The sequence below is a fragment of the Paramisgurnus dabryanus genome, chromosome 5, assembly GCF_030506205.2.
Source record: "Paramisgurnus dabryanus chromosome 5, PD_genome_1.1, whole genome shotgun sequence".
Taxonomy (NCBI): Eukaryota; Metazoa; Chordata; class Actinopteri; order Cypriniformes; family Cobitidae; genus Paramisgurnus; species Paramisgurnus dabryanus.
Genome location: NC_133341.1, coordinates 18,270,990 through 18,284,183, shown reverse-complemented (window position 1 = coordinate 18,284,183; position 13,194 = coordinate 18,270,990). Strand labels below are relative to the sequence as shown.

At 37.1% G+C, this 13,194-nt stretch overlaps 2 protein-coding genes across 2 annotated transcripts; one reads left to right on the top strand and one right to left on the bottom strand.

Annotated features, from left to right (window-relative positions):
* Positions 1-413: 413 nt before the first annotated feature.
* On the top strand, positions 414-5,111 carry c9 (complement component 9). Its single transcript, XM_065267248.2, has 11 exons — positions 414-544; positions 693-801; positions 914-1,064; positions 1,142-1,292; positions 1,552-1,690; positions 1,877-2,143; positions 2,756-2,996; positions 3,273-3,407; positions 3,510-3,685; positions 4,569-4,797; positions 4,880-5,111. Exons 1-11 carry the CDS (start codon positions 468-470, stop codon positions 5,029-5,031), a joined length of 1,827 nt encoding a protein of 608 aa, XP_065123320.2. The 5' UTR covers positions 414-467; the 3' UTR covers positions 5,032-5,111.
* Positions 5,112-9,298: 4,187 nt separating this feature from the next.
* On the bottom strand, positions 9,299-11,219 carry gas1b (growth arrest-specific 1b). The gene has a single exon (XM_065266997.2). It carries the CDS (start codon positions 10,732-10,734, stop codon positions 9,964-9,966), a length of 771 nt encoding a protein of 256 aa, XP_065123069.1. The 5' UTR covers positions 10,735-11,219; the 3' UTR covers positions 9,299-9,963.
* Between the last annotated feature and the right edge of the window lie 1,975 nt (positions 11,220-13,194).

Below are 13,194 nucleotides of genomic sequence, written 5' to 3'. Positions count from 1 at the left end.
TTTTAACTTTCCTTATCTAAAAAAAAAAAAAACGTAAAGTTCACAGAATAAGTTTATTATACATTGTTCATATAAAACAGTTGTTCTGTAGACCAAGAAGACCAATGATTGTTCAGAAAATGCATTATACATCATTAAAAATAAAATAGGTTTAATAAAGAATACTACGCATTCAAAAAAAAAAAAAAATTAAGAAACACAAGATTCTTCTGCTTTTGTGAAGTACATTGAGAGTTTAATAAGAGACAATCAGTTACAGTAAATACGGTGACATCACGTGATGTTAGAAATCCGGGAAAGCACATTGATTTATATAAACAAAACATCTGATGACACACAACATTTCCAAATCCCATGTCAGAATCTGATAAAAAAGCTTAATGTTAATCATTAACACTGAATCAATGCTTAAATACAAGAGTACACATTCAGACACAAACATTCAAAGGACTGTCCAACACTTCACCATGAAGGCTTTAGCTGTTCTGTGTGTAATGCTATGCATTCTTTATCAAACTAATGGAATAAGCATAAAGGACCACATGTATGTATGCACATACTCAAATTACTCATCTATGCAACTATCTAAATCTACTTAATTATATATTGCAAAATGTTTTAAAGTTTTTAGTATTTATTCATGCAACATTTTCACCATTTGAGTTGTGGTTGATGATTTTTGTCTTTCCAAGGCAAGGGTCCTCACGGAAGGAACGGGACACTAATGCCCCACCACCAGTGAACTGCAAAATGGGTAATTGGTCCGAGTGGACTCCCTGTGACCCATGCACTAAAACCATGGTATTGGAATCTATCTCGTATCTGATTTGACGCTTACTCTTTACCACCTTTTTTCATTCATGCATTATGTACATGAAGTACTGTACACTGTGCTTTTGTATATGTGCCGCAGTATCGCTCTAGGGGTGTTGAGACGTTTGGGCAGTTTGCAGGATTAAAGTGCATAGAACCCATTGGAGATCGCAAACCCTGTAACCCTTCTTCTGATTGTCGTATGGACCCTCCACCTGTCTGCAAAAGTTCTGAATGGCAGTGTGAATCAGGTCAGTCATTTTTCTGTACTATATAGTTGTATTAAACAGGCAATATTCATAAATAATAAATATTACTCTGCCCACAGGGGTGTGTATTAACAAAAATCTGAAGTGTAATGGAGATTACGACTGCGGCGAGTCTGATATGTCCGATGAGGACGAATGTGAAGTCACCAGGCCACCTTGTGGCAAGTCAATTGTAGTTGAGTCCTACATAGCCATGCAGGCTGGATATGGGTCAGCACATTTAGTCTTTATAAGCTAATGTAAATTATTTTGTGGAAACTGTTGATACATATTATATTCCGTCATTTTTTTATTTATAATCTAATTAAAAGTTTGATTTCACTTGTTGATTTGATTTCAAACTTTGGCATAGCCTTACTCAATATTAAAGATAAAAAGATTTCACATTTTCTTATGTAGAAGAATTTTGTGTAGAAAACGGTAAATCACAAACAGTGACTGACTGTATACATTAATCTTGTTTCAACAGAATAAATATTCTGGGATCTGGACCTCGAATGAATCCCTTCAATAACAAAGTCTACAAAGGCCAATGCAATCGCGTCAGGGAGCCATCTACAATGGAATTTAACAGAATACCCTGGAACATTGGGGTTCTCAACTATGAGGTGCTGTATGTCCATATGTTTTGATTTTGTATTGCAAAACAGAGAAAATGAATTGTGTGTTAAACTGTACATTTGCTAATGCTATTTTGAGAGGCAGGAGACTGGGTAAATAGGTGCACTAAAATAAAGACAAAGACAACCAACCTAAGAAAGCAACTTTACTGACACATATCTCTTTATTCTCAGACAAAAGTGGAAGAGACCATTTCTAGGGAAATGTATGAAGACATTCATTCTTTAATAAGAGAGATAACTACTGACTCTACAACAACTTTTAACATGGGCCTAAACTTCAAATTTACACCAACTGAGCCCTCCAGTCAGTCTGAAGGTGGTGCTGGTGCTAAAGGTTCAGGTGGGGGCGTAAGCCTAGGTGAACTCTCAGGAGGGATTGATGTTAACACGGAAAACAGAAATATGATCAAACAGATCTCAGAAATCACAAATACGAAGGTAAGTGAGATCTCTTAAGTGCTTTGTGCTTTGAAATTCAGATCATATTTGAGAGCCACACTCTCAGAAATAAAGGTATAAAAGTTGATGGTATCTTTTTAAAAAGGTACGATTATGGTAAAGATATGTACCTCTGAGGTATCAGTATGGACCTTTAAGGTACAAAAGTGTACTTTTTGAACAGGTACCGCCCCAGTCAGAACTTTTGTATCTTCTTGTACTTAGAAAGACTAGTGTGTGATTCAGATGTGTAGAAATATTGATAATTATTATTATAAGCTTTTTCATGCATGATCTAGGCCAGTGGTTCTCAAACTGGGGGTCGTGGCACCCTGGGAAGGTGCCGGGGGGCCCCAATTTTATTACATTTTATTTAATGCATTAAGTTATCATGAATTCTGTGTAAGTAAGCAACAACGCTACATTGTATATTTTAATAAGTTTTGGTTAATTATAATGTAATGTTTTACAATGTTTTATGTTATACATTTTCTTTGCGAGGCCACGAAGGGCACAAGTGGGGGTAGCCGCACGCTAAAAAAGTTTGAAAACCACTGATCTAGACTGATCTGTTTGTATTGCTTCTGCTACTTACCACATATTCTCTTACAGAAAAAGGTCTTCATGAGAGTAAAGGGCAAAGTGCAACTGGCCACGTACAGGATGAGGCAGCGGCTATTGGAGGTTTCTTCATTGTTCCTAGATGATGTGGACGCACTGCCCAACCAATATGAGAAGGGGCAGTATTTTGCCTTCCTGGAGGATTATGGAACACACTTCACGAAGAATGGAAGGTCTGGTGGAGAATATGAACTTGTTTACGTAATGAATCACGATGAGTTGAAAAAAAAAGGTAATTTCTGAACAAAATGTCATCTTAATGTAAAAACCAAATCTGTAAACGTCTAAACCTTAAAGACTGGGTCTGGGGGCATTAGTATTTCTCTCTCATATTTTCTCCCTTGCTTTCAGAGTCCCTCCTGAAAGCAATAGGTTTATCTGAATCAGTTTCTTTAGTTTAACTACATAACATAGTTAAACTCAATCTTTGTATGTAGATTAATTTACTTTATCAACCTTAGAAAAAGATTATAACTAGACAATAAACTTTTGATTATTTAAATTACAGAGAGTGCCGAAACCCTGCTGAAGAAATGTGTCGAAGTTGACTTGAAAGCTGGCTTTCAGCTGGGACAACCCAACTTAGGAGGAGGAGGAAACATTAAGCCAAAAGACTGTAATGAACTTATAACCAAGCCCACAGGTGCGTGTGTGGTTGGGGGGGGGTAGTTTGTGTTAACTTAAGTCAAAGCATGCTATCAAATACAACAAAAAATAAAACTTAGAAATGTTATACTTTAAACAGATGATGTGACCAAAAAAGGGATCGTTGAAAAGGTGCTAATCTCAGTAAAAGGAGGCAGTACGGAATCGGCGGCAGCCATGAGGTCTCATCTTGCTCAAGAGGGACGGCTAGACTTTACTCACTATATACAATGGGCAAAGACCATCTCTGATCTTCCTGCTCTTGTTTACAGTGATGTAAGAATGCACCTCACTTGACCTTACATACCAACACACTTGATCTTAGCCCTTTTGACTTCAAAACTCCCCTATTGACAAAACTTTCCCCCACCTCACCGTTTTAACCCTAGTAAAATATCCTAGAGCTTGGCGAATCAAAGCTGAATATGTGTTATATAAATGACCACTAAGGAATGTCTTATTTTTTAGTTGGTTTATTTTATTTTATTGCTCATCATATTTTAAAGTTATAGGGATAGTTCACCCAAAAGTGAAAATTCTGTCATCTTACACTCTGGTTCAGTGGTTCTCAAACTGGGGGCCGGGGCCCCCAAGGGGGCCGCGAGATGGTGCCAGGGGGGCCCCAGTTTTATGACATTATATAAAATACTTTAATTTTTCTTAAATTCTGTGTAATTAAACTTAAAACAAAAATAAGGCTACTAACCAACAGCACTACTTTGTATACTTTAATATGTTTTGTGTAATTAAAATGTAATGTTTTAGAACAAAATTGTCATAAACCACTGCTCTAGTTGTTCCATTAATGTTTTTGTTCTACTAAACACAAATAAATATATTTTAAACAATGATTGTAACCAAGCAGATCTGGGGCACCATTGACTTCTATAGTAGTACTATAAAAGTGAATTCTGCCCCAGATCTGTTTGCTTATCAAAATGTTTTTAATTTCTTCATTTGTGTTAAGCAGAATTAAGAAATGAATACAGGTTTAGAACTACTTGAGGGTAAGTAAAATGACAGAATTTTCATTTTAGGTGAACTATTCCAGTTTAAATCATCTTGAGGCTTTCTTTGAAGTTTGTTAGGCCCCCTAGTTGATAAACACTTTTGGTAGTTGCTTGCTGTAATTGAAATTTTGTTTTGACTGTACTGGCAGCCTGAACCGATCTACAACGCAATCCCTTTGGACTTTCCCGATGCTCAGCCGAGGCGGGACAATCTCCGAAGGGCCCTGGATGACTATGTTGCTGAGTACAGTGTGTGTAAGTGTCAGCCGTGCCAAAACGGCGGCACTGTTATCCAGATCGATGGAGAATGTAAATGCATGTGCGTAGTAGGGACTGAGGGGGTCGCGTGTCAGACGATTGATGGGGATCTAGGAAAAGGTTTGTTTTCCATACTTCCCATTACTGTTTGGTTCAGTTTGGCATTTCCTACATGTGATTATTTAATTGCTATTTATTTTAGGTAAGACATTTGAACAGCTGGGGAACTGGGGCTGCTGGTCTGCCTGGTCTGCATGCTCAGGAGGACATCGCACACGCACGCGTACCTGTAATACACAGGGTGTCCCAAATTCACATTGCAAAGGGGATACAAAGAGTGAAGACTACTGTTAAAAAATTGTACAAAAGTCTTTATGTGCAAATGAAGAAAATCCTTATTAAAAGAATGCATTAAACGCTTATTTTAAACAATACCGCCCTGTTGTGGTCAAAGTTGGTATTGCAACACTAATTTGCACTTTTGGTGTGCCTCCAGGATCCTAGTTGGAAAACGCTGCCCTAGACCTTCCAGGGGTCCACATGTAAAAACAAACATTTAAGAAAATTAAACATATATTGATAAAAAATATTAGACATACATTTTGGGACATACATAATCTAAAATTATATATATATATATATATATATATATATATATATATATATATATATATATATATATATATATATACCAAGTCAATATATTTTTACATATGGCTATGTTCAAAGCATTAATGTAATGCTTTAATAAAATCATGTCATGTTGTCCTAGATTACAACTAATAAACAGCAATGATGCAAATAAGAAGATAAAGAATTCAGATACTAAACAATCGGCATCCTCCCTTTAAAAAAAATAAGATGGTGGTATTAGCTCTGAACAATACTCTAAACATTTCTTTTATGGCATAACATTTAGTTGATGCAATCCATTTCTATTTTTTTGTGTACCATTTTACAGTTTCAGTGCATTTTTCTTCATTACATTTTATTACACATAATGCATCAAGGTCAGACATGATAATTTGGTTTGATTGTTGTAGTTTGTATTAAACATAGTATAGCCTGGTGCACAACAGGAACAGATGTGATGGAGACATACATGGCTCACTTTTCGCTCTTCTTGGGCCTCTAAAAGGTCAGGTTAATAGAGTAGCACTCCAATCTCCCTATTGAGGCTCTGAGGAGCTCCTTTCAGCCTCAAAACCCCTCAGGCTTTCAAAGAGTAAACTTGTGGCAGTGGCTTTGGACTGAGATACTTTCTAAACACAACACTTAAGAAAGATCTCCAAAACCACAACATGAAATGTTAGGTCATACGGATTGAGATATGAATAAACAGTACATCTAAACATAACGAATGGAAAATTAAGGTATTTCTGTCACTTATGTTCATTTATGCATCCAAATACAGTTTAAATATTCTGAAATTATTCATAATAAAAAATTACATGAATTTAACATTTTTTAAGAGGCAGTGGAAATATCTTGACAACCACTGTGCTGAACATTGCACTTCTTCACCTTGTTTAAATAAAGGGTCCCAAAAATGTCCCAGTAAAGGAAGCTTCTCTAATGTCGTGTCATCCATTGAAGTTTCTAGGAGCCGTCACGCCACATTACCTTAGCTCTCTGTCTTAGCACCGTGAAAATTAAGTTATGGCCCATGTCATCCTAGTTTTGTTTATCCACCTCTCTCAGCCTATTCACTGTTTCTCCCTTTTTATTCATAGATGGCAAAAATGGACACAGAAGTCAAATCTAATCATAGCACCCATCCAGTTTTGCACACTATTTAAGGCTAAAGTATGCTGATTGTGTAGAGGGAACTTCTGATTGTCCACTTAGGTCATTCAGTGAAGGGAATTTATTACTTTGCCCTTCCCCCAAATTCCTTCTTTTAGGAGCCTCTTAACCCCCCATCTGCTGGCCGGACAATTACACAGCCATAAGCTGGCTTTAAAGTTATTACATGGCACCTTTTTCCATTTAAAAATGCTTTTATAGCTTTAGTTTATGCACAAAATCCAATAGCATGGAACCCACTCATGAAAATCCTGGGAACTGAAGAACTTTTTTTACACCTGAGATGACTCCAAACCTTGGACATAACAGAATTACCAGTAGTATTGTAAGTTTTAATAAAGCTTGTTATTATTAAAAAAAACTGTGGTTTAAAGTCGCCATGAAAATAAAATGAAAAACTGACATTTGTTTTGGAATATTGTGGGTTTTTTTTTACAAATGACTTATCTTTGAGCTTCATTATTTTTTTAAAATCCATGTGCCCTCATAATCTTTAATAAAAAACGCTTCTCCCCTCCTTAAAGCAACATGATCTCACAATTTTCCTTGGTGTAGTCACAGAATATTTTGCTAATTTATCCATGTCATTGTTACGGATCTCTGCATTTTTCCGTGTTCGTACCATGGACATTCTTTTACGTGTAAGTGTCACATAGGTTACTCAATTGTTTATCCTATTTTTAAATCATTGTTGCTTGGGTTTGGGGTTAGATTAGGGGTTTGGATTAGGATGTCACTTTAACTATTAGTTTATACTATTTTTTCCTGATTTTTAAAAAATTGTCATTTTATGTAACAAAAAGTCGTTCTTCTAACCCCAATCCCAAGCAACAATGGTAAGAAAATAAGAAAAACAATTGACTAACCAACACGTGAAACTGACACGGAAAAGAAAGTCTGTGGTACGGACATGAAAAAAATGCGGCGATTCATGACAATGACACGAATAAATGAGCAAAATATTCTGTGACTATAACATGGAAATTTGTGAGATCAGGTTGCTCAAAACGATCTCTCTTTTCACTTTTAGTTATATGGTATGGCAGGTTGGCGGGATCTGGGAGAAGATTGCAGCCATTAGCAATTAGCAACACAACCCAACTTCAAACCATCCAATCAGATCTCGATGGACAAATTCATGTCCAGTCCTGCCTTTTACATTTCAGAAGCAGTTTCACTTGGATATACGTCACCACGAGGAAAATAAGACAGTCGCCACTTCAGTTTCATGGCGACTTTAACCGCAAACTCAGTCAAGTGCCAATGGTGCTCAACCTATTAGTTCAAACTAACAGTAAACAACATTCAACAAATATTTAATTCTTTTGTAGGCATTAAATATTAACATTTATAGTAACTTGGGTAACTTAAATCTGGATTATTAGTAAGCACTTAATAAATCACACACATCATAAAACATAAAAATCCCCACATTTCCTTTCAAATTGATAAAGAAATACCAAGAAATACGAACAGTGTGTTGCATGTGTGGATTTTGGAATACAAGTGTGTTGGAGAGTTTTCAAAGATAATAAAAAGTCTCCATTTTCATATTCAAACTAAATATCTGTTTGGCAGTTTTCTAGCTTTTTTTTCTTAAAGTAGCCTGCTCATTTAAGCCAGATTAACATAATTTACATTGTACTATCTCCTCCATCCCAGCTCTCAAGAACTTTCACTCTTCTCTTTCTAGAGGTGTCAGCTAGAAGACAGAATGAAGTGCCTGGTCATTGTGTGGTGCCTCTATTGTGTGTTTAGTATTAGCATGACTGAAGTGCCACTCGACTTCTCCTTCATTCATTAAAGACCGAAGACCCTTGTCCCGCTTCTACCTTGAAATGAACTAAGCGCTGTGGCTGCCATCTTGGACTCCTGTGGAAAGCACAAAGATTCAAGCATTTCATTAATGCTGAACATTATTTTTGAGGTGTGGAGGGAATGGAGTGTATTTTATTTTATATAAAAATACCTTTCTGCTAACTGTTTGTATTGTGAATGCTAACTGTGCAGGTTTTGTTATATGAATTGCCAAAGCAGATTTGTACTGTAGTCCTCAAGTGCTCAGACTGAGAAGCAAACTCCCGACAAGCCCACTTAAACACACACACAGTAGCAGATCGAGTAAATTTGTGAAGGCTACTAGAGCCTTCATTCAAGAAACATTGCTTTTTTCTTGTCAGCGTGAGTGAAGACTTTAAATAAACACTTCAGCTTTGAACAAATAAGCCAGTCAAGGCCTCGCTTGGCTCACGTTACTTAACTCTGATCCCCTTTAAAAACCACTTCATTTGTTACCTTAGATGTTAAGTGTCTATAAGACCCTAAACTTCCTCTGTCTGTAAACATTTATGTTTACAAGGTCAAGTGCAGGCACACAATGACCTGAAATTGTTGAATTAATTGAGCACAAGCTTGCAATAATGATTTGGGTAACATTATAATCTGTAGTGCTGCTATCATATAAGCTAGAAACTGAAACATTGTAACAATATGGCCTGCACCATGGCCAATAATATCTTAATAATATGAGTTTACTATTAGCAGAGCACAAGTTCACCCTTCATTGCTTTTATATGATTAGTAAATTTAAGGACACACGCCCTGCTATCCATACTGGCCTTTTTAGCTTTTGTTTTTAGGTATAAAAACTTGTACCTAAAACTGTAATAAAGAAATTCAAATATAAATCTGCTTTTGGGAACATAAAGTGAAAATATACCAGTTACATGTAGCAAAGCTACTTAAAGTATATTTTCAAACAAATGACAGACCTTTTGTTTACTATATCAAGGAACAAGTCAAATAATCGTTGGAATCATTTTAAGCCATTTTATGACCACATTATAAACAGTATTACACTGTAGCATATCATTCACATTAAGACACAGAGACACAACACCTGGACAATAAACGTGTTGTTAAACAACATAATCTCCAATAATCACATTGTTATTTAACCAATCTTTTATACAAAAATAAACTTCCAGTATGTATTTCTCTTTGAATAGCACTTCACCAGTTTCATAATAACTTAAAATATAGTAAAAAACACATTTCAACTTTTTACATCAAACACACATAGCCTACTTATTTTTATACGCTCTACAAATGTTGGGTTGTTTCAACCCATTGTTGGGTCAAATATTGACATTTTATGGATTCATTTAACCCAGTGTCTGGGTTTGTCAATATTTTACCCAACCATGAGTTGAAACAAACCTGAATTTTCTGTGAGTGTGCAGATTTTGGCAACTCACGTCGATGTGATCCTTATATAATTTTAATTATATAATCTATTTTATCCATTAGGCTATACTTTTGTCTCACATATATAATGTAAGCGTCTAAACAAATGTTAAAAGAAAGACTTTTCCAGGCTAATGTAATGATCTTGCACAACAAAAAGTTCCAGACATAGTCCTAATCAAGAGTCACGGGGCACGGGTGTTGCTAATTGTTGCTAAATCCCGAAAACTTGTATTACTTCAATATAAAAAAGGTCAACATAGTAAACGCCGCTGTAAATATATATTGTGGCCTTAATTCCGAGGCATCATTCTCATCTTCCCCATAATCAGTCCCATACTCATCCTCTGAGTCTTCCTCTATATCTGAAAAGCCACTGCCGGCATTGCTGTCGCTAAAACAAAAGTTTTTCATGCTGAATTTGATATACTCGCATATAGTCCTCTCCGTGCCGTCGCAAACGCAAGTATCCAGCATCTGGGCTTTAGGGATCGCGCGCATGTTAGTGATAACCCGCCGGCAGTCATCGGAGCACCGCTCTTCCCCGAAAAGTTTCCTGCAGTGATACAAATAGTCCCGCATGGCGGTGCTGCACTCCGCATCCTTCTCGCACTGCTTGCGGGCTTCGGTGCAACCCATGTGGCTGGTTCTGGGCATGCATGGCTCGATGGCTCGTTTGGTCTTCTCGCAAATGGTGTCCGAGTTGCACTCGCAGTCTTCCAGTGCCGGGCCGTTCACCGTGAGGTTGAGCTGAATTATGGACGAAATGCAGTGACTGGGACATTTCTTCTTGTTGCCGTTTAACACCGGACCGCACGCGTGCACGTATTGACTATATGCGAAGTGGCACTCCATCTCTGCTTGGCACTTCATGAGGGCCTGCCAACATATCAAACGCTGGTTGTGTGTTGGAGATGCAGTGGATGAACGACTAAACCATGTAGACGCACAGCCTATGCACAACATGAACATATGTAGCCACTGAGTGACCGGAGAGTTTGCCATTCCTGTGCCCACGTGGAACAGATTAAAAGTTAACTTTTTAGGTAAATTGTTTCCATTTGTTGGTCTGTACGATTACGTGCACGTCTTGTTATTCCTTTGGGAGACTTTGGGGCTCCTGTCTAGCATATTGTTGTCCACTTGAAGTAATTTTGTGTGGGCATATTTGGTCCTTGAATATCCACATCGAAATCACTCAGATGACGAACACAAAATTCTGCTTTGCAATATTTCATTCCCTTTTAAATGAATCGCATTTGCTCTCTGTCGCGAGAGCGAAACGTGCCGCAACCTCTTAAGGCGCCTCGTGCGTTTATTCCGCACCGCAGATATCCCGTTTTATGAATCAGTTGTTTCTAAATCATAAAGAACCTACTCACAAACAAAGCAGAAAGAATTCAAAGTAACTTTCCGACAGCACTGGTTTCAATGAGAATTTTCCGTGTATCTGCTCAGTTGCACGGATCCCTTGAGTATGCATGTAGTTTACTATTGGTCCGATTAGTTGTTGTGATTTCTGACGTCACGGCGAAGGAGGAGGGCCAAACTTGATGAAGGTCGAGATGGTGGAAGGGGTGCAAGCTCAAATTTGACTTGATGAAGCATCAACCCCACGCCCACACTGGAATATTTTGGCTTATCTCATCCAATGCTTTCTGCCCTAATTAGTAACCAATCATTCAGATAACCAGTTGGCAAATTTTTTAAGTGGACATATTGTACCTTAGCTTAAAGGGATAGTTCACCCTAAAATGAAAATTCTGTCATCACTTACTCACTTTCATGTTGTTACAAACCTGTATAAATGTCTTTTTTCAGATGAACATGAAGGAAGATATTTTGGGAAAGGTTTGTTACCAAACCATTAATGAGCCCATTCACTTCCATGGTATTTTTTCCTACTATTGAAGTGATGATTTTCATTTTGGGGTGAACTATCCCTTTAAGGTTGGTTTATTGTATAATGTAAAGTTTACACAGTGCAAATAGTTTATATTTTTACATGCACTGCAACAGCTATTTTGCAGACACTTATGTGTGATTTGGCACAGTGATATGTGTTGGATTTGCCTGTTCAGGATTACAAAGATGTTTATATTTGTCATTTCTACATTTTGAGGCTTGGTCACGCGATCCAATATTTTCTATGTTATAACATTTTGTCCTCAAACAGAGGTCCAACTTCTACATTACAAAATAGTTTGATTTGGCCAGATGTTTAAAGTTTGAGCCCTGTGGGCTCATGGCCCTCCTTAATTACAAACTCTGTGCAGTCAAACCATTAAGGTGTTTATTGTGTTGACATGCCCATGCATTACATTTGGTGTGCGGCAAAGGTTAGGATTACATGAGTTATCCTTTGAACCTCTGTGGTTGGTTTCACTCCCTATTGAGCAAGACAACAGCTGTTATAACACATGTGGCTATCCTCTTCTTTTCTCACCCAAAACATCCCCTCCTTACACCCATTATACACCAAATGGTGTCTCGTTCACGCTTAAAATCATGTTCATTTGTTTATGGGAAAATCACGCGCTTTTCATCTCTCACTGACTGATTTTGGTTATCACCTGGCTCAAATCCGCAGAATAAGAAGGGATCAGATCAGCCTGAGTTATTCCATGCTACATTGACCCTATCACATTGCTGTACTCAAACCACAAAGCTTTGGCAACTGGCCAAAATACCTCCCCACCCCACCCCCAACTTTCAAAGTTTTCCCATTTTCCCAATTAGAGAGAGGGAGAGAGAGAGAGACATTAGATGACCCATTTGGGAGGAAAAGGGGCCAACTGTCTCGTGTGAATTCTCTCAAAACATCTAACATTCAGTAAGCCTTATTTTTTAAGTTTTTATGTTACTCTGCAAAGGAATAACCTCCTAAAACTCTATTGCAAATGCAAACAGGAAAGAAACTACAGTATAGTTTTCAGACTGGAATGTGAAATGTCATGGGACCTTACTCACAACCATTATTTAAGAAAATAAACATTTAACTAAAATGTATAAAAGTTAGGGCCAAAGGTCTGAAAGCTTGAATTGAAAGACAAGCTGTTGGTTTCCTATTTTTTTAAAGTTTAATTTAACCCAATTATACTTATTGTGTCTTCTGCTAACTGTGATGCTTAGTCCTTAGTCCTGTCAGTCCTTACAAAAATTTACAATGGTTTTACTACAGTTAAAACAAAAAAAAACTTACTGTAGTAAAACCATAGTAACTACAAAATAACCATGGTTTTGACAACCATGGTTTTCAAAAACCATAGTTAAACCATGGTTAGTGTAGTCAAACCATGGTTTTGCTGATAGTAATCAATACACCAAAAAAACATAGTTAATTCCCCTTTACCACAATAAAACCATGGTTAATTTTGTAAGGGAGCAACTGGTTGTACAAAGTACTAGTTAGATGGCAAACTAGATTTCAGAAAGCTGTTTTAAATTGACATTAAAGCTTGCTAC

Coding starts and splice junctions, on each gene's coding strand:
- c9 (XM_065267248.2), top strand. CDS start 468: ATGAAGGCTTTAGCTGTTCTGTGTGTAATGCTATGCATTCTTTATCAA. Junction 1,293..1,551: donor GCCATGCAGGCTGGATATGG/GTCAGCACATTT, acceptor TTGTTTCAACAG/AATAAATATTCTGGGATCTG. Junction 2,144..2,755: donor CAGAAATCACAAATACGAAG/GTAAGTGAGATC, acceptor ATTCTCTTACAG/AAAAAGGTCTTCATGAGAGT.
- gas1b (XM_065266997.2), bottom strand. CDS start 10,734: ATGGCAAACTCTCCGGTCACTCAGTGGCTACATATGTTCATGTTGTGC.